Genomic DNA, 21,514 nt, shown 5'->3' on the forward strand with positions numbered 1-21,514 from the left:
ACAGCCATTGGGGAATGCTCATGCCTCCCTCCATGGCCTCATGAAACACTGGGAACTGTCTGTTTAATATGGCCAATGAGAGATGGGCTGGGTAGCTTGGCTGCAGTGCCAGACCTGGTGGATGCAATTCTCAGTCAAGTCCACCTATATTTCATATAAGGAAATTGCGCTGGAGCCTCCAAGCTCAGTTCATTATGGGAATTCTCACTCTTCCACCCTTCATTGTTTGGTCCTGCCTAAAGGTGAGGAGGAATGGAATACTTGTTCGCCATATTCAACACCAGGGAAGGAACCCTGAGGATCATCTAGTCTGGTGGTTTTCACATCTAGTCTGGTCACATCTTTTTGGCTGATAAGGCACTGATTTGGATCCTTAGCCTATTGGGTACCCTGCTAAAGGGGTCCAGGAGGGGGTGTCTCTGTTCAGGAGACACTGGGCACAGGGCCTGATTGGACATAGGAGCCTCCCAAATTGGCAGTCCTAGCGGGATTGCTCTGGTTTGATATACGTTATAGGATGACCCTTAACTCAGGGTCGACCCAGCCAAAATAATCAGCAGGTGGGCTGGTTGATCCTACTTACGCAGTGCCTCTGCCACAGCCTACTGACATTTATAACCAATAAAGTTTTGGCCTATTTTCAGCCAACACCAATGTCCTGTGTCTTTATTTCCTGGCTCTCTCCTCATACTTGTCATGTGCATACTGCACTTGGGTCCACAATGAGTGCTTAACTTTACTTTTATTAAATTGTAATCTCGTGTGGGTGTTAAACTGGTGCTCAGCTCAGATTGGGCATTCATATATGAGCTGGAGCCTCCACTCTTCGTGGCTCTCAGCTAGCTTACTTGCACATGTCCATCCTCTCGAGTAGCCTCATCATCTCCTCTGCTCCTGTTAGGGGAGGTATGTGGTGGGGCTAAGAGCCAGCCAGGAGACCAGGCAGCTGCTGTGGGGATCTATCCTGGGAGAAGAGTATCCAGATTCACTGGCTTTGAGGGATCACTAGCAGGGTGGTGATCTGTTGAAGGGTTCTGTGCCACTTGCTCTTCTGGGGAGACATCAGCTTCAAAGTTTGAACAAGAGTAAATTCTGATTTACTCAACAGTCACCAAATGTTGATATACCATGGGTTCCCGCTATGTGAATGCACTGGAGCAAACCTCTGATTTGTGCCAGGGCTGCTCCACCCCCATGAAACAAGGTGAGGTGATCACCTTGGGTGGCAGCAGATCTGGCCTTCAATGAATGTAGTCCTCTGTACCCACCCCAAAGCAGCTTCTGATGGCCAGGGACCAAGAGGGACTGCATGTGATGTGCAACTGGCTGCAGCTGGATGGTCAAATGAGCATATATCACAGACCCCTCTTGGGTTAGAAGAGGTGTCTCACTGCTTGCACTCTTTTTGGATCCATTCTATGGATCCCATTTAGCACAAAGCAGGTTTATTAAGCAAATATCACTGTACTTCATTTATGTATATATTATAGTGAATGCTTTAAAAAGTAGCAATTGCGGAACACTGGGGGTGGGGGGAGGTCTTCTTCAGCCACTTTCCAAAACTGCCTACTGAAAAAATAAACATGTTTTCCCTTTCTAGTCACAGTGTGCCCAATATGCTGCTGACAGAAGGGAAGAGGAGAAGATGTGTGACCATCTTATCAGTGCTGCCAAGCATCGAGATCATGTTACTGCGAATCAACTGAAACAGAAAATACTGAATATCCTAACAAATAAGCATGGTGCTTGGGGAGCTGTCTCACATAGGTATGTTGTTAATCATCGTAACATAATTATATGCTTCTGAACTGGTATTTTAAATGGATGTGTCATGTCTTTATAGTGAGCAGTCGAGACTGTAATGTAATTCACCAGAATCCGTTCCTGATCATACAGCTCATCCTGTGTTATAGGCATATTCTGGTACTGAATGGAATCTTATATTTAGGTTGTCTGCTATCAGATGAGGAGTCTGCTGTCAGTTGCTGGGTTTTGCACTCAGAAACTTTGCTGCCATCATTTATTTTTATTTATTTTTATAAAGTGAATGGTCCAGTCATCATGGCAGTGTCTCAGAACCAAAAGTGGCCTTTCAGTGTCTTGCAAAATTCATTGTCCCTGCTTCCATGGCAAATATCTCCTGGTAGTTCCTTTGTCGGGTCACCCCAAATAATTCATTTTTTGAAACATGAATCATGGAAGCAGAATGAATTATGAAAAATAGTATGTGTGCATGCAAATACATAAACAGTTTATTCTTTATTATAATCACATGATTTAAGAGCCAAGAAGAAGAAAAAACCTGTGGTGTGTTGGTATATAGTTGGCCTTATAGCATAGTTTTACCATTTTATTTTTCCCTTTGTGAACTAAGTGTTTTTATAATTTTTTCTGGCACCAGTTTCACCTTTGTTCTCCTCTCTTTTCTTATTGGGTCATAGTAATACTTTGAGAATGAGATTATTTGGTTTTAATTTTTGGTCTAGCACTCGTGGCATAAGCTTTTATAAACCTCACTTGACTTCACTAGATGAATGAAGTGTTATCCTGAGTTGGCAGTACAAATTTACATGGGGTAATGATTTCATTTCTTTCCTCTTTTCTATTTCCTTTTCTGCAATTTATTTACTTCCGACTTTTGTCTGTCTGTTTGTCTGTTTGTCTGTCTGTCTATAGATAGATGTATGGATGAACAACCTTGGAACTCAAGATAACTCTTCGTTCATCTGGTGAACTGTAGTTCATAAATGCTTACGCCATAATGTATTTTTTTTAATCCTTTAAGATGCCACAACATTCCTTTCTATAGATGCAATGGACTTAATAGAATACTGGTGCAGTGAAGAAAATCAGTGGGTTAAGGTTATCTCTGAATATAAACTTTATAAAATGGACAGACTACATGTATTAGGGATTGTATAAAAAAGAGCATAAGAAACTTAATGGGGACATACTTTAAAAAGGGTAACAAAGAGTCTTGTTAAATTGAAAGAGGGAAAGAGGGCTAAATATCTTCAAAATGCTTGGAGATTAAGGGAAAACAGTTTCCTCTGAAAATGAAAGTATTGCCCAAACAATAACAAAAAGGTAAAACTCTGGCAAAAGAAATGTAAGCTGGAGAAAAGTGAAGGAAGAATTTGAAGACTATAAATTGTATCATTTTTTAAAAAAACAAAGAAAAATATTACCAGTAGGAGGAGTCATTTCCTGATAACAGTGAAACCTCTCTCTCTGCCAAAATCCGAAGTTTTATGGAAGCTCAAATTCTCCAGTTAGGATGGTAGCCCTTTATTGATATGGGCTGGTAATATGAATCTGCATTTGTGGAGTGAAAAGATAATGTTTAAACAATGATTAAAAGGAAGTGATTAGAGACAACACGGCTGTAAAGAAAGGAAGTACAGATCATGAAAAGCCTAAACAAACAGCCATCAGAATGACACAAATAAATAATACAGTAGGCAAAGCTATCCTAAGCAGGACATGATGTTGAATGGAGAAAAAGCTGTCAAATAAAATGTCAGCTGAAATGCATGGTGCCAGATAAAAATAAAAAATAAAAACTGAAGCAACAGGAGTGATGCTAGCTCAAATGATAAGGTTAAGTAAACACCAACTAAAAGTGAAACTGGATATTGAATGGTAGACATGAGAAATAATAATATAGAAAGAAAAGACTTTAGAAGGGAGTGGGGAAATAGGGGTGGGGAGTGATAAAAGAGCCATACCATAGTGAAATGAACAAACCTTTGAAACAAAGAGATTGAGACAGGACTTGCAGCAATTCAAACCAGAGGAGAAAGTATTCTTAGAAAATACATATTTCAACATCAAGGACATGAAAAGTGATTATCAAGTCATGGTAATTAAGTATGGTATGGGTATATTTAGAATAATGAAGGAAGAAAGCACATGAAATGATTGGAACAATCTACAAGTGTACTTCTTTCAAAAGGTTTGTTGTTATCTGCTAACACATCAATTTAACTCCTTGTAGTACATTTTAAATGATTCGCAGAATGCATGTGCTAGACATTAAAACAATGATCCTAGCAAGTTATTTCAACTGAAAAGCACACAGTTAAAAGATTATACTGAAACTCAACATTATTGATTTCAGAAGGAGTTTTGATTCCCTTTCTCACTGCCAAAACAGGTATTTTATTTAAGAGAAACGAAACACAAGTACAACTCCACCTCCTAAAACAAAAAGTGATTTCAGGTAATATCAAGGAAGAAATTGCATAACATCATTGAGTTGAAAGGGAGCTTGAAAGTCATCTAGTTCTTCCACTTCCATGCAAAATGCAACTACTGTACACTATCCCTGATATTAAATTCCTTCAGTGAGGGGGGGACCCACCACTTCCTGAGACAGTTTGTCCCACTCTCTAGTAGTTCAGAGCTAGGAAGTTTCCTCAAACATTTAGTTGAATGCTGCTTCCTGCAGTTTCTGCCTATTGGTTCTTATCCCACCCTCTGCTGCATCAGAGTACAGATCTCCATCTTCTGCCCGACAAACATGTATTTATGTAAATACCATTGCCCATGTCTTCCTTTCTCGAAACTAAGCTTAGTTTCCTGGTTCCTCACCCTCCTGGCCATCCTCCTCTGGACATACTCCACTTTTCCATTGTCCTTCTTAAAATATGGCACCCAGAACTGGATGCAGTACTCCAGATGCAACCTGAATCACACAGAACAGAGTGAAACTATGACACCTCATGATGTCATAGCCCTAGGCTTCTCTTATGTAGCCTAAGATTGCATTAGCTTTATCAGTGGCTGCACCACACTGCTTGCTCATGTTTTGAGTCACTAAAACTTCTAGATCCCTTTCACACCTATTGCTTTGAAGTGAGGTCTTCATTATTCTGTACTCATGCTTTTGATTTATTTTCATTTTCCTTAAATGCAGGGCTTTGCATTTATCTTGGTTGATGTTCAGTGTGTTTATTTTGCCCAGTCTTTCAGCTTCTCAATATCATTTGGATCTAATGCTGTAAGCTTTCCTGGCCCTCACTCAAACTCAGGTTTCTGTTTCTGCCAGAAATTTAAATATGTAAATTTAAGCGTTACGATGGTTAAAGTGCCAGTAGGTGAATTGCATGGTTAAGCACAAGCTGAGATGTGGATCAAATGAGTCTCTTCCTGAGTGGATCCCTCTGTCTCTTCCTTTGAAGAACAGGGTGGGCATAAGCCCTTCTTCCTTTGAAGAACAGGGTGGGCATAAGCTTTCACACAGCGAACAATAGGTTTCTCTGGTCTGGGCAAGCAAACAGATGCTTCCCAGAGTGTGCTGGACCTGTGAGACTTGTTCGTGCCAGTGCTGGCATCTCCATGTATCCAAATTACTCTCAGGCATCTCCTCAGGAGAAAGTTCCTTACTGACAGGAGTGACAGGAGGAGCTGGCAGCATGGGCAGCAGCTATCCCTTTAGGGACGCCTGTGGGACACCTGTCTGGCAACCCACTTGAACCTTCCCCAGGATCTATCTCCTGATTCTCTCAATCACCAGCCCCCTCCTCCAGCTGAGACATTTCTTGAGGGCCCAATTTCACCTCCCTCATCTTGCTTGGACCCTCCCCTTGGTTGTCTAGCTCCAGCTCCTTGATATCCTCCCCTTCCTATGCAGGATCCTTCCATCTGCTCCATGACATCTCCACAGAGCTGATGACATAAACTATCCCTCCCAGCTCCATGTTATCTGCAGATTTTGATAAGCACTCCCTATGCACCCTCATCCAGGTCATTTATAGAAATGTTGAACAGCACATGGCCTAGACAAAGCTCTGTGGCACTCCACTTGGGACGTCTCTCCAGGTTGACAGAGAGACATTAATGAGCACTTACTGGGTATAGACATTTAACCAGCTGTGAATCCTATTAACCATAACAACCATAACATCGTTCAGCCCAGATTTTACCATCTTCTCAGCAAGAATTCTCAGTGCATAATTTTACTATATAATAAAGAAATTAGAAAATCAGGAAATGGATGCATAGTTTCTGTATCAATTTGCATTTAGGATTAATTGCATGATTAGCTTTAATTGTACTCAATAAAGGAGATGAAGAGAGGATGTGGTAGGTGAGGTGAGGTGAGGTGAGGTAGGTGGTGGGCAGCGGTGCATCTTCTCCTATATATTATTCCCTCTGCATACTCGTTCCCCTGCTTATATCAGGGGTAGGAAACCTAAGACCCATGAGCCACAAGTGGCCCACGGGGGTCGTTTAACCGGCCCACAGTCCACCCCCAAACTGAGCCACCTGCTCGGCGAGTCCCCACGCGCTGCGTTAAACCGTCACAGCGTGGCGTGGAGACTCGCTTCTGTGGTGCCGGAAATCATGTCTGCACATGCTGAGACACTGGAAATCATGTCTGCGCAGACGCAGATGCCGGAAATTGTGGCTGCATGCTCTCTCTCTCTCTCTCTCACACACACACACACACACACACACATATGCAATCCGGCCCACAGAGGGATCTCCACTGGAGTGAACTGGCTCAGGCTTATATGTTTGTTTGCTTTAAAAATGTATATGTTCCTTTTCACATAAAATATCAAAGTGGTTCACAATATACACAGATCAGTTAAATAAATAAATAAATAAATAAATAAATAAATAAATAAATAAATAAAGCACCCAGATGAATAATCAGTGCATAGTACAGAAACTACAGTAGCCAGAACCAGGAAATTTATAATATCAGCAGTCAGGAAATACTAGAGAAAATAGGTAAGTCTTCAACCCTTTGTTGAAGTACCTCACCATTGGCACCATTGGTAATCTCCTGATTTCCATGGAGAACTCATTCCACATAGGAGGTGCCATGATAGAGAAAGCCAGCCTCTGCATCCTGACCAACCATTCCTCAGTAGGCTGCAGTGCAGTCATCCGTAGTCCACAGTGACCTGGGTAGATTATGTGGAAATAAGTGGGCTCATAGATAGTCTAATTCCAAGGGGCTCAGGAATTTATGAGGTAATCATTGCATGGCAACAGGAGATAAACTATCTCTGTTCAGCAATGGTCATAGCAGCATAGGAGCTTAAGCTGCCAACTGCTGCTCCTCGCAACTGAGATACAGCTACAGAGATGGATCCAGAATCACCCCAAAACAATACACCTGCCCTTTCAGAGGGAGTGCGGTTATATCTAGGTGAAAAAATCATTTCTCACACCATAGCTTTTGGTTTTTTAAAAAAATAATTTTTATTAACCGACCAATCAAATAAAATAAAATCACATCACATAAATTCCGAATTACAAAGCCGAATTTTAATTTTTTTGTTGGGGGGACCTATATTTCAAGTTCCGAATGGTATTCCAATCATCTTCTTGCTGCAGCGTTAATATCCACAAATCTGTCCAAATAATGTTCATAATTCTATCCAGTCCTATCTTGCTGTTCTCACATCTCATCTTGTTCGTATATTTTTCTTTTTTTCTTTATGATCTCTTCTGATAATCTCCTTAAGCAGGTAAACACCAGTTATAATCCTGTGTGAATTTTCCGTTCGTCCAATCATCATGTCGAGATGGTTTCCATATATCATCACTTTCATAAATAAAAGCACTCTTTCCATCATCAGTCTCGCAAATCTGTCGTCTTCTTTAGTCCCTCTGAGGAGGCTCACTCACAATATGAAAACAAATCTATTCCTCCTCCCAGACATAAGTCTTTCGACAGAACTTGCCAAAATGGCAACGCTATTTTTTGCTGTGTCATTCCAAAGCTCTTATACTTTCCACGGTCTCCTTAAAACATGCTTTGGTTAGAAAATTATCTCCACACAGTCTTAAATCCTCAGCTTAAGTCATTTAAACGGCATTTCTGACTTGTGACTTGTGTGTTGGGGGGGATTCTTGGTTAATCACATAGAGAAAAGAAAGGAAAGTTCCCCCGCCATCCAGTCCCGTTGCCGAACATACCGAGCCTTGGTGTGTCTTCTCATGATTTATTCCTGTTCCTCTGACCCGTTTTGTTTCTCAGAGATCTCTTCAGTTAGCAGTCTTTACTCCCCATTCTTCCTTGAAATATGTGCATTAGCTTCCTCCTAATTGTTTCTTTCGAAGTTGCTGCAGCTAGAGGCGCGAATCAGAGACAGTGTCCAGGAGCGCCGAAGTCCGCACAAGGGCTTTCTGCCTAGTGCCCCCACCCCCTCAAATTCGGGGGTGGTATAGGGCACAGCAGGCAAGGGCAGTCCCCCACACATGCTTGGGGGGGGCAGGAGGCTGTTTACTCCCATCACAGCCTCTTAATTACCTCGTGTGGGTCGGAGAGATGTTATTGTCAGCCATCTTCCGATGCACCCCTAGTGCCCCCCCCCACACCATAGCTTTTGAAACTCACAAGTGTCTAATTCATTGCCAACTTGCACATTTTTGGTGTCGTCCATGAGCTTGCTTGAGATATAACCTATTCACACATTTGAATCTCCAGCTGAAGCCCTGTTCTGGATTCTGTTGAATTGTAAATGATCATGCAGAAGTATCTTCTTAAATGTAGCAGCCAAGTTTCTTAAATTCCTTCCCGCTTAGGCTGGCAACTATTGTAAGAAAGGGTTCAGTAGACTTTCATGGTGTAGTTTGTTGGGTTCTGGGTCTTGGCCTAATCACTGAAGTGCACAGTTGGTGACTGACTGATTTTATTTTTTTGTTAATGAATTTTTATTGATTTTTAACAAGCATACATACATTCATACATTACACATATAAATCACATATTTAAGTTAGGCTCTATCGAGCCTTGGACTTCCCTCCATTCCTTTGGTGACTGACTGATTAGTGAGAATACTGGTGTACTTACACGAAGCTGACTGAGTATACACAAAGCTGATTTTCACTAGGAATGAGGTAGGAACAGAAATTCCCCTTCTCCTTTAGTTAATTGAGCATTAAAAGTCACTGGAACCCTCATTCATTGCAACTGTAGAAATTCATTAAGCATTTACGTGAATTAAATAATATTTTATTAGGAGTATTCTTTATTAAATTTCTATACAGCCCTTCATCTGAGGATCACAGAGCAGTTTACAATTTTGCAATAGTTTGCATGTTTTGCATGTGGAATTTTATTTCTGGATACTTAATAGAAGAGCTTCCTGTCAGTAATGTGTGCTTTTGGGTAATCTTTTTTGGAAACTACAAAATGTAGAAAAGTTTTTAAACTCTTTAAGAAAAGCGATAGGCAAAAAAGAATTTACCCCCCCCCAATGATGCATTATTTCCATGACCTAAGTGCTATGTGGCAGCAGCTGAGCTGTACACTGTTTTTAATGCTACATTAACTTTTCCATTAATGCTGCTGCTGTAAAATATTAAGCCCTTAAGCAATATAAATCTGCTGTCTGATTTTTGTTGCTTGATACATTTGCTATAGTTGCTTCTTAAAATCATCACCGTTGTGCTTTCTATGAGGAGGTGGCTTTCCTTTTTGTTGTGATGTTAGGTTGGCTGGTACCTGGAGCAAAGGAGTCTTATTAACATCTCCAGAATAAATTCCGTATCAGTTGATTAAGGATCATATAATCAAAGGAACATGCCCCATAAGCACATACAGTGGCCACTGCTAAATTGTTCTTATTTGGAAAGTCAAGTGTCTTCTCATGCTAATCTTACATTACAGTGCACATCATGGGCTCTGGAAATATGCAGCCACATGAAACCATTATCACTGAAACACATAGTGATGACACATTTTATTATATTTCCCAACGAAGGATGGTCAACAGCCTTTTATATAATAATTATCAACTACATTTTTTGACTTCACCCCTGGAGGCGCACTTCATTGTCTCTTGGGACAGGTGGAGGCCCACAACATTTTTAGCCCGCTTTTCAGACCATTATTGTCTCCCAAAGCGGTTAATACAAGAAGAGACACAGGCCCTGCCAGCAAGCTTACAAATGAAAATTACAATACACACAATTGAAGGGGATGGAGGGCAAAGGTAGAATGTTGAACTGCAAAGAATTGCCAGTTTGGGCCAGGGTGACCTTTTCTTGTTGATGTTCTTGCTTCAGTCACAGTTGGTGGCTCTTGTTCCTTGGGCCGATGGATGGGGCCAAAGTGTCCTTTCTCCTTGTTTCTGCAGCCTCAGGGAAACTTGTCAGTTAGAGCTGAGCACCTTTTCTGGCAGGGAGTGGAGAAGAAACACCATGCTCTTTCTTTGACATCAGAACATAAGAAGAGCCTGCTGGCTAATAAACTATTTTCTTCCACTCTGTCATAGAATTGTAGAGTTAGAAGGTGAACCCAAGGGATATCTAGTCCAACCCCCTCAGATGCAGAAATCACAGCTTATTTATAGATATTTATACTTTATATCTATTGATTTGTGGAAATGTGATTTGTACATGAAAATTTGATTTCTATATGTGCTGTGTCTCTGTACATTTTATGCCATTTGGCCATGAGTTGAAGTTACGTAGCCATAGATGATGCTCTAGGGCAGCCTTTCTCAACCTGTGGGTCCCCAGATGTTGTTGAACTACAACTCCCATCACCCCTAGCTAGCAAAGCCAGAGCTCAGGGATGATGGGAGTTGTAGTGCAACAACATCTGGGGACCCACAGGTTGAGAACCGCTGCTTTAGGGTAACATTTCCCAGACATCCATAGTTCACATGGAACCAGACTAAAATATAAAAAAATGCATTTAAAACAGCAAGTCAGCAGCTGATTAGGTTAGCACATTTTGACATCTAGAGAAGCCTGGGTAAATAACTGAGTTTTAAGAGATATTTTACACACCCAACAGATGAAGTTGCCTGAACCTCCCAAGAGTTGGTGCTATAACAGAAAGGGCCAGTTCTGAGAGGCTTCCAATGGCAATTTGTTGGCTGCAGTCTCCTCTGATTATTCTAAAGGTTGATCTGGCCTATAGTAGTAGAGGTGGTCTGCTAGTTATACTGTACCCATATTGTTCAGCACATTATATGTCAATAATGAAACTGTGAGCTTGGCTCGGTAACCAATAGACAGCTAGTGCACATCCTTCAGCACCAGTGTAATATGTGTGTGTCTAGATGTATCCAGTGATTTTTTCCTTAAAAAAAATCTTTAGGGGTACAGTGCTACCTCAGGTTACATACGCTTCAGGTTACATACACTTCAGGTTACAGACTCCGCTAACCCAGAAATAGTGCTTCAGGTTAAGAACTTTGCTTCAGGATAAGAACAGAAATTGTGTTCCGGAGGTGCGGCGGCAGCAGGAGGCCCCATTAGCTAAAGTGGTGCTTCAGGTTAAGAACAGTTTCGTTAAGAACAGACCTCCGGAACGAATTAAGTACTTAACCCGAGGTACCACTGTACTCTCATTTTGACTCAAGAAAATCACCCTTTTATAGTTCCAATCAGGAAAAATAAACACAGTAAATCGACAAAAGTACAAAGATTCACAAAATGTTTAGGGGTATGTGTACCCCTGCGTTCCCCCAGAAAAGAGCATTGGATGTACCACTCAATATTCTAGCTGCAGCATTCTGTGCTAGCCATAGCTTCTGAACCAAGTGCACGGGCAGCCAAACACAGAGCATGGCACACTAATTTAACACTAATTTCTTGCTTTTTATAAGACACTAACAGGTATGGAGCAGAATCTGCTCACAACTGAGACAGTGACACATAGGAATAGGAGTTAATCCTCCCTCCACCTGCACAATGGTCCCAGTGAAGATCACGCTTCTCACACTCCTGGAAAGAGGCAGCCAGTTTTAATTGCAGCTTTTCCTCCAAGAGAAAAAACAAAACTGAATTTGGGGGTATAATTGGGATTGAGGCATAGGAATCACGGGGATCAACTGCCTTCCTATCTGCCTCAGTCATGATTATGATTGTGCACCTGCTATTTCTTTTATTTTATTTAAAGGCACACGAAATGCAATTGCCAGTTTATTTTATTGACCCTGAGATTCTGAAGAAAGACTGTGGTGAGCTGGGGTTCCTAATTGGTGGGATATGGTAGGCATGGCTATGAAAGCATAACAATAGCTGAAAAGGCAGAAACCCCAGGATGCAGTGTTGTGGAAGAAGGGAGATGAATATTATTTTGCTGGGTGCATAGGACCCGGCTGTGTGTTTCTTCTTTGGAAAGAAATCGCTGTCTGTGTTGGGAAGTAGGATGATGCAGCTGTCTTGCTTTTTGTCCTGAGCATGACTTCTTTTTCAGAGAGTGAACCATATCATTTTGAAGAACACTTATAATGTATTTCTAATCAGAATGATTTAGAATTCTGTAATGTGTTAAATACTGGCTGCCTTGCACCTGGTGTTGCTCGGGAATTTTTGAATTCAGTGGTTAAAATCACTGCAGTTTTGAAAGGTTCTGCCTGCCATCTTGATTCAGAATGGCATCCAGTTGTATACAACATAGACAAAAACCTGCTCCTTGATCTCAGGAACCGCCATGCAAATTTGATTACAGTATCTTAAGAGATTTCCAAATGCATAGCAGACAGGCAAACAAACAACTTTCCAAAATATAGCTAACTTCAGTACTAAGTTGCTAACTTCAGTGATGGGCATTGCAGTTGTGGTGCATTATATTGTTCATATTCTATCTTCTGTGTACAAATCTCCCAAGTTGGAGTGGTGGGAAACAATATGGATGTGGTTAGGGGGAATAGAGAGAAATATCGCCCTTTGCCTTATGATAGATCTCTTGCAACTGCAGTGTTTTGGAGATTCTCACTTGTTGGGAACACTTTTCATCTTCATATTGACAGGGAAATGTGAATAGACAAAATGTTACATTTTTATGGTAGTTAATAAGAATTTAGTTTACATCTTCAGTCTTTTGGCACTATGCTAAAGCTGAGAAGCCTTTATTTTATAATGAAACAAGTCTATTAGATCTTTATGAATCCTGAGGAAAACATCAGTATCTGTATTCAAAATTTAAAATGAACCAGAACTATCTGTTGAGAACTCTTTTGGCAGCGATTATTTTCACTGTCATCTAAACAGTATTTCACTAGACCTTTCAGTACCTTTTGTTGATGAAACAAAGTTTATGAAATAAATTTAAAGATTATTTTCAGTAAAGCTGATGATATATGTTCTTTTACTGAGGTTATATCAGAAAATCAATATTTGTAAAATTGAAACAGTATAGGTTTGTATTGATCTATGTGGCTAAATCAAAACTAAAGGCTTTGTAACAGCTTTCTTAGACAGCCAGCTACCTACTAGTGGCAAACTATCAATTTTAGCTTTCTACTGATAAATCAGCTTGAAAATTGGATGTCAAATTTTTTTCAGTGAAGTAGTGATTTTTTTTATGCCCTTTAACCTTCCCTTATATATTAGATAGGTTTATAAGGCTAAGCTTACCTTCCATAGCCAGTTGTAAAAAGAAGAGGAGACATTTAGATGGTATTGTTTGTATTTTTTCAGAGTTCTTGAAACCTAATATTATTTCCTCCTTTGTGTTTTCTCATGAGCTTGGAGAATAAATATTTTGAGATTAAAAAAAAATCATCTGTGATATTTCAGATAGATCTGTCTTTGACTCTATTTCAAGCAATGGGGGATCAATCTTAAGATTTCAGGAATCATTTGCTTCCTAAAGGGGGAGCCTTGATATTTTGCATTAAATGATTGATTTCTTGCTCTGGTGTTAAGATTTTTAACAACTGTTCTAACTGCCAATTACAACTGTGCAATAAGGTGTTAGTTTGTAAGATTGCATGCGTGTTTTTTCTCCTTTCCCATTTTTATAACAGAGCAGATGGCAAGCGTCGTCTTAGAATGTACCTCAGTATGTTATATGGTCTAAAGTAGGCTATAAACCCTTTGACTATAAGGAATACGGACTTCTTCAGAGTGTAATGGTATAGTCCTTGATGACATTTGACAGTACTATACCTTTATGCCTCTAGTCGAGACCATAAGTTAACTTAGGAAAGGGTATTGATTGTGAAGTTTTCTGCTGGATAATTACTTCTTGCTGGAGAAAAATGTGGTGTGTATTGATCTGGATGGAAGCATTTCAGTTGCAGTTTCCCTTGGTTAACAGTGAGTGTCATCTTTCAGCCATGATAAATGGTAACTTTGTGGCTCAGTATAATTACTTTGTGGTGAAATGAACCACTCAAACTCTTCTCCTAACCCCCTTTCCCCTTATCAAGGGGCTACCACAATCTTACGTTGCAGGCCATGATTTACTGAACTAATCATTTTTTTAATAGAACAAAGTCTTCTCCAGTACGTTTTGGAGTAAATATTATTATTATTTGAAGCAAATTGCTTTATTTTGAGTCTGTAACTGTGTTTCTCCCCTAGCTCTTGTCAGTTTATCTTGACCAGAAAAGGACCTTTCTCTTAAGGCCATCTTTGACTTCAGTGATTGGATTCAGAGAACAATTTAAATGTACAGTATTGTATCACGATTTCATCAGTGCAGAAATAATACTGTAACAGTCATTTTATTCAGTAGTCCCAGAGTCAATGAGGATAGGATGGACTAAAATCTAAATAAATATAAAAATGTAAACCACAATGTCAATTTACAGCCACAGTATTTTGATGCAAACAATGCTATAATACATGTTGCATTTTGAAAACTAATGACTCTGGTTTCATGCCTTATATTTTACAGGGCTACTTACTGTGTTACAACTACTACTGTCTCATTAAGCGTATTGAAGAATAGGCTTATTATTGCCTTGGATTTGTTTCCAAAAGCCAATTTTAGTGTCTAATTCTAGGTCAATGACTCTGCTCACATACAAGTCCAGATTACATACCAGGGGCAGGATCTATTCTACTGCCAATTGGCCCCACAGTTAATTCTTCCTAATGTCTAACTTTAACTTAGCTTGAGGCTATATAGTTCTTTTCCCAGTGATTAGCTGACTGAATAATTCAGTTCATTTATATTGTTGCTAAGATATTTATAGACTATACTGTGACCCTATGTCTTGCTGCTTATAGTCTGTCTAAATTTAGCAGATTTAGTCATTTTCATAAATCACCATTTTATGTAGGCCGTTGGTTGCCATTGGCAAATTCTCCATATTCTTGATGTTAGGCTGTTTGACACAGTGTTGTAAGGAGCCCATCAAGTTCATAGCTTGAATTTTAAAATGTAATTTCATGTACACATTAAATTATGTGGAATTTTGTGGTTTGGGGCAAGGAGCTCATGCTATATTTCATCTGTGCTACCTCACACCAAAAAAATCAGTTTTGCTCCTACATAAAACAACTAAACTAAACTAATTTCTGCTAGAGCTAACAAAGGTTTTGCGAGGACTGGTGGCAGCAGCATTTGTTCAAGTGGTAGTGCAGTGTTGTTAGTTCTGCTACTCAGATGTCTACACTTAACACACGGGAAGTGGATAGGCATTGGGATGGGACCAGCATTGTCCCGCTCTGTGTGTGGACTCATTTCACAAGTAATATTTGTTATTTTTGGTGCAACAAACATTATGGACGTTATCAAAGGATTGCATACAATATGGATTGAAACAACCTAAGGAGAGTGTGGAAAATAAAGATTCTGCTCATGTGAATGAAATTCCTGCATAAAATGAAAGTTTATTTCTGAAGTGTGCTTCCTCTTCTTTTCACTGTTATTTTATCTATTAATATTTTATCTATTAGTTTCTGCCTTACTTTAAAGCCCATATAAGGCAAAATTGCTTTTTCTTCAGAAGGTATTGTGCTGTAGGTATTTGAAGTTACAATAAACTTGTGCTGATTTGAAACCATAAACCCATATAACTTCATTTCAATTTAATTGTTAAGTTATAGAACAAAACAAAATTAGTTGAAAGAAAACAAAATAAGAAGCGCATATTTAGAAGCAGCTGATCAATTTGTAAAGAGAACCACTTTATCTGTTCTCTTTTCCTTTACAAAATCCAATAAACTGCTATTATATTCCTTTTAAATGGTTCCATTACTAGGATTCTATAACAGACTAATCTCTTCATAATTATAATAAATGCCTATAATCAAAGCAGGAACCATTTAAAATAGGAAGAAAGACTGTTTTCCATCAAACACTTTGTTGTTCTCTGACCTTTGGAGCATTAAGCTACAATATAACACTACCTATAGATACAACATAGCTTTTTCAACTTAGCTTGCTCAGATAAAAATAAGTGGTTGAGATCAATGAAAATGTGGATTGACATATTAATAGTTTTTTTTTCCTTTTCAACCTTTCTACAAAGTAGGAAGAATTAAATGGATAATGACACTAGCATCTAACTGGGTATAAAATCTATGGAATTTAGATTGCAACCTTTGTAATTTAGTTAGAATGTAAAGATTCCTTTGAAAAGAAGAGAGATATTAGAAAGCTCAGTCATATACCACTGTTGCGCTTCATGAAAGTATTGTTTTCCTTAACACAAAAACTGGTATTGTATTCAGATGAACAAACAATCATTTCCAGAGATCATTTAAGTAACTGAAGGCTGATAAGATTACGGGAAATGACTATATGTGATCAGAATGGCTTTCATCTGCATTTTGTTAGACCAAGCATTGATTTCTCTTTTCAGCTGTGAACAGCAAGAGGCCAGCTGTGGCCAAAGGAGCGAGCAAGCAGTGAACTAGGGTCACAACAGAGAAAATGCAACACTTTTAACAATTACAGCGTAGCAAAAAATCTTCATCTTACAACCGTTTGAAAATTATGTATCCACTGGATCCGCAGACTTGTCAAAAATAGTGGGTTTAAGTTCTGAGGAATTAAACCTTTGAACTGTAGTTAAATAAGTAAACATAATTATAAGGCAAAAACAAACAAAGTGGGTCAAATACAACTTCAAGGCAGAAACAACTACATTTAACTTAGTATTCCCAGATGTGAAGGGAAATTTACGAAAGTATTTTGAAAAACAAATTCCCATTTAAAAGTGTTTTAGATTCAGTGAAACTAACCTTTCTTCAAACCCTTCACAGCTGTCCTAAAATGTTCTAAAACTATTGTCAGGTATATTTTTAAATAGCTAGTGTTACTTAACAAACAGCCATTACTCAAAGAGCATATTAACATACTTCCAGTCCATTGTGAATGGTGTAATACAAAATGTCTACTGAAATACTGATAGTACACTAAGTATAGCTTTAAAGAGACACAAATAACAACCTAGTGTGTAGAGTTCCAATAATTTCTGGCAGCATATTTATTATTATATGTATTTCCACATGCAAATATGAGTGTTTTAACATTTATTTTCATTTAAAACACCATCCCTTTTTCTCCTATGCTTTCTGATAGCTTAAAATGATCAAAGACACTTAAAATGCAATGAATGGAACAATAGCCATACAAATATTAAGTCACAATCTCTACCTGTAAATTTGAATTTGACAAGAGGCAGGAAGGGAAAGTGTTCATACAGGAGGAGTTGCTTTCCCAAATGCTTACATCCCAGACTATCAAAAACAGCACCTTGAAATGGGCCTAGGAAACCCCAAACCAGCCAGTGAAATTGTCTCATTTAGTACAGGTTGGCTGTGTTACTGCCTTCCGGACGTAATAAGAAGGCAAGCTGTAGCATTCAGGTCCACTGCCTGCCGTTTCCATATCATCTTCAAGGGTAACCAGACGAAAGCACATAACAGCAGTTGACTGGCCATCCACTGTCCTGTGGGATGGATCCCAAGAGAAGGAAGCAGCACTTCAGAGTCTGCACTGGCTAGACCAGGCATAGGCAAACTCAGCCCTCCAGATGTTTTGGGACTACAACTCCCATCAACCCTAGCTAACAGAGCCATTGGTTAGGGATGATGGGAGTTGTAGTCCCAAAACATCTGGAGGGCCAAGTTTGCCTATGCCTGGGCTAGACAATCCCTGCAGGGCTCTGCTACCATCAGCTGCCCTGATTACTTTTGTATGTTGATATTGTTTCTTTGCTGTTGTTTTGAAATGTATTTCTTTTAAGCTGCCTCTGAAGGACCTGTATCCTAAAAGTCAGGATCTCTTGTAAGAATTGTAAGAAAGAAAATCACTTAATTTGCATCATTCCCTCTAATAGTAAACTTAGTCCCTAATTATGAAGTGAACAGTGCTAAGAAAAAACAAGGCATTATTTCCCCATAGTAGTGAGCCTTTTTATCTGGAAATGTGTGTGTGTGTGTGTGTGTGCGTGCGTGCGTGCATGCACGTACACACAAACTTATCAATTGAAATAAATTCAAAATTTCCTTTTGCTGCCTTCCACCTTTTTGCGGGGTGGGGTGGGGAAAATGTTGCCAAAACATAACAGTACAGTCCTCAGATCCTGGATTTATTCATTTTAGTATAAGCAGCTCTCATTTCTAGTCTGGGGGAAAGGGTCAAAAAAGGAACAAGAAGTTGGGCAGACTGTGTGGATCTAACAATTAAGTCTATGAAGCCAGTTGGACCATTAAAGGTTGAAAGGATCAGTATAACCCTAAGACATTTGCATTGTATAGCCTAGCAGTTGAATGGTAGAGAAGAAGGAAGGGCTCCTCTGTGCACCTCAAACAGCACTACAAGCTTAAGGCTGCACTCTTTAGTTAGGGGCCAGGGATAAACTGCAACATTTTATTGTGAGACTCTACTTGTATTTTTCTGTTGTTAAACTTCTTTTTGAAATCTTAATCAGTTGGCTTAGAAGCCAGCAATTCTTCCGGGCCATTAGTAAGAAATAACCTGTATCAAATCTGGACAAATTGTCTTAGCAAGTGGTGAAGCTCAATGTGGAACAAATATCTATTCTTAAATTTAAAAAAAACCCCAAATAACATTGTGGAGGTTTACAAATACAATGGATCTTGAGCTCAATGTAGGTGAAAGCTTCCTTTAAAAAAATCTATTGGGTGGCAATTATAAATTGGCTGTGTCACATTGGGTTGTTTTGTACAAACTAAATTATAGAGAATCTCTTTATTATAGGACAGTGCAGCAAAACACAGCAATGGATTTTGTACTGTGTGCAGTAGCTTAATCAATTTCATTGCTCTCTATGCGAAAGAATGAGCTCTCTATATCTCTACCGATGACATAGGGAAATGGATAGAAAAATCAAAGGTTCAAAATTTCTTGATTCAGAATGCAGCCATTTGACCCTGAGTAGAGTTTCTCTTAAATCTTCATATAAATAATGAGCATTAAAAGTTGCATACTTAGTGGAAAATATTTTTATATAAGTACAATGTACCTTAAATAGCACACTGAGTTTAAGGAACTTGAACAACAAGTTGAATTCCTAGGTTGAAAACCAATACATGAAAAGTTAAGTGGTGTCAAATTGTATACCTTGATCTTAATTTTATGAATTTGCTTTTTGAATTGGCCTATATGGTCAATATATGCATGCTACTAATACACTTCTTACGATTTTGGTGTCATATTTTTACACTTTACAACTTTAGTCTGTTGTCCAGTAACTGCAAAAGTTACCCACGCATATTTTGACTTTGTAATTTTAAAGAAGTTCCATTTGCAGCATATTTAGCTTTTAAGTGTATCATCTATTTAGAAAAAAGAATGGACAAATAGTTGCATCCAATGTTGTCACATATCTGACAGAAGATTATTTAATCCACCCATTCAGTTTTCCCCACACCACTTTCTACTCTGCTCCAAAGGGTACCTCAACTTTCTGGAGTAAATTGGGAGGAGGACATAGGGAATTGGCAAAGATCACATCTTGCCTTCTGTTGGCAGAATCCTTTACTGGGTCAGAGTGCCCTCCATCAGTGAAGGAGCACAGTTGGATACAACCCAAATGCATTTTAACATTTTGAAACTATTAAAGAAAACATTTGTTTCCTTCCACTGCCATCTCTTTTGCTATCTGCACTGGAGTATGTGAAGCTGATAAATTTCATAGTGAGGGCTGTAGAATTACGATTCTGAAGAGGATTCTTCTTGTGATGTTTCTGGAGATGGAAAAATGTGTAAAGTTTCAGTGGAATTGTATTTAGGTACAGGCCATCAAAACCTACATCCATCTCCAGTACTTATAAAAGGTTATCCTCAACCAACCAAAAGATCTTTAACACCATGAATTCTCTGTACATCTGTTAGTAATATTCTTCTTTCCAATATGTCCCACCCATAATTTAAGAGAAGATTTATCTGTGTTCAGGTCTCTTTTTGGTGGCAAAGTTCAGTGTACATCTTTTGAACAGTGGCAGTTTGAGCAGTCCTGCCTCTTTAAATTTCCGTAATGTTTACACTCCAGGTAACTTTAACAGCTTTCAGTAGTTACTTTACTTTTGAAGATAAACTGTTAAAAAAGATTACCTCACAAAGGCATTTGCTATTTTTACCAATACTTTAGTTGCTGAAAAGTAAATACTTTTCTGTCTCACTAGGAGTGTGTATTTAACTTAATGAATGCTAAGTTCACTACAATATTTTAATGTTTTATAATTCATTAACTTCTGTGTTTTAGAAAAAAACTTAGTCCTCAAAGTCCCATAACCCCCCATCTCTCCTCCCCCGTATCATTAGTCTGTGGCTTTTTCTCGTCACTTTTCCTCATAGCATGTTATAAAGCAACAGTATTCCTAAAAAATTAAACCAGCTAACCTAAACAAACACTTCATCTTAGAGTATATTTTATCCTGTATGCTTTTGTATGTGTGTGAGAGACTAATCCTTAGTTATTTCTTGAAAGTGTGCCTTTATTTAGTCAGAACAATGTAACAGAAGCGTGCACATGTGTTATGGAATATGGATTTGTGTGAAAAGTGATTGAAATTGCTGGAATACGTTCAAACAGAATGGGAGAAAATTGATGGCTTCCTGATCCAAGTTCTACTGAAACTAATTAACCTCTGTGTTTTGTTGACTTCAGTGTGATTTTGATAGTTTCTTAAAAGTGCTGTGCCTTAATCCATGTGATCATACTTACAAGTGTTAACTGAAGTAAAGGTTGATCAATCATCCATCATGATATCAGATTTTTACCAAAGGTATATGGATATTAATTTTAGTTGTAATGGCATCAGAGAAGAAATATGTTTTAAAGTATAGCTGTTTTTCATTCTCTTCTTTAAACTGTAGAGGTAAACTACATTATAGGAAGCTAGAACTAATATAAAGGTCTTCTCCTCCAACAACTACAGGTGAATAGCTAGCCAAATGTGGTCTAACAATAGATTTTTGCAAATAAGCAATGGTGCTTGGATACACATAAGTACCACACTTTGGAGTGATTATATGCTGTGATCCTATACATGTATAACTGAATGTCATTCCCATTGGTCTCAACATACCTGTGCAGAGGATTGCAGTTCGTGTATCATACTAATATAAAGGACTTCAGAAGGATCTGATCAAGTGACAGAATAAGTAGCTGGTTCTCTTTTCTGACAAGTATTACAAAATATGATACAGCATTTCAACCGTTTTGGATGTAGACACTTGAGCAATAGGCGACTGTAAGCACAAAAATGATAGAAAATGTCCATGTAAACAATATATCTATAGGATTAGTATGCTCCCAGCTATATAGTAATATAGGCCGCTAAATGGACATTCCTGCTTGTTCTGCAACAGTAACAAGAG

The 21,514-nt window shown here is 38.8% G+C and overlaps 1 protein-coding gene across 3 annotated transcripts in view; it reads left to right on the forward strand.

Annotated features, from left to right (window-relative positions):
- The window catches only part of NBEA (neurobeachin), a 350,651-nt gene that overhangs the window by 142,513 nt on the left and 186,624 nt on the right, over nt 1–21,514 (forward strand). For all 3 annotated transcript variants that reach the window (XM_081860054.1, XM_081860055.1, XM_081860053.1), the window contains one exon: nt 1,601–1,767. In XM_081860054.1, the coding sequence (XP_081716180.1) occupies nt 1,601–1,767 (167 nt within the window). The remainder of the gene's footprint in view (nt 1–1,600; nt 1,768–21,514) is intronic.

The sequence above is a fragment of the Podarcis erhardii genome (genome assembly GCF_964252035.2).
Source record: "Podarcis erhardii genome assembly, chromosome: 4".
Lineage (NCBI taxonomy): Eukaryota > Metazoa > Chordata > Lepidosauria > Squamata > Lacertidae > Podarcis > Podarcis erhardii.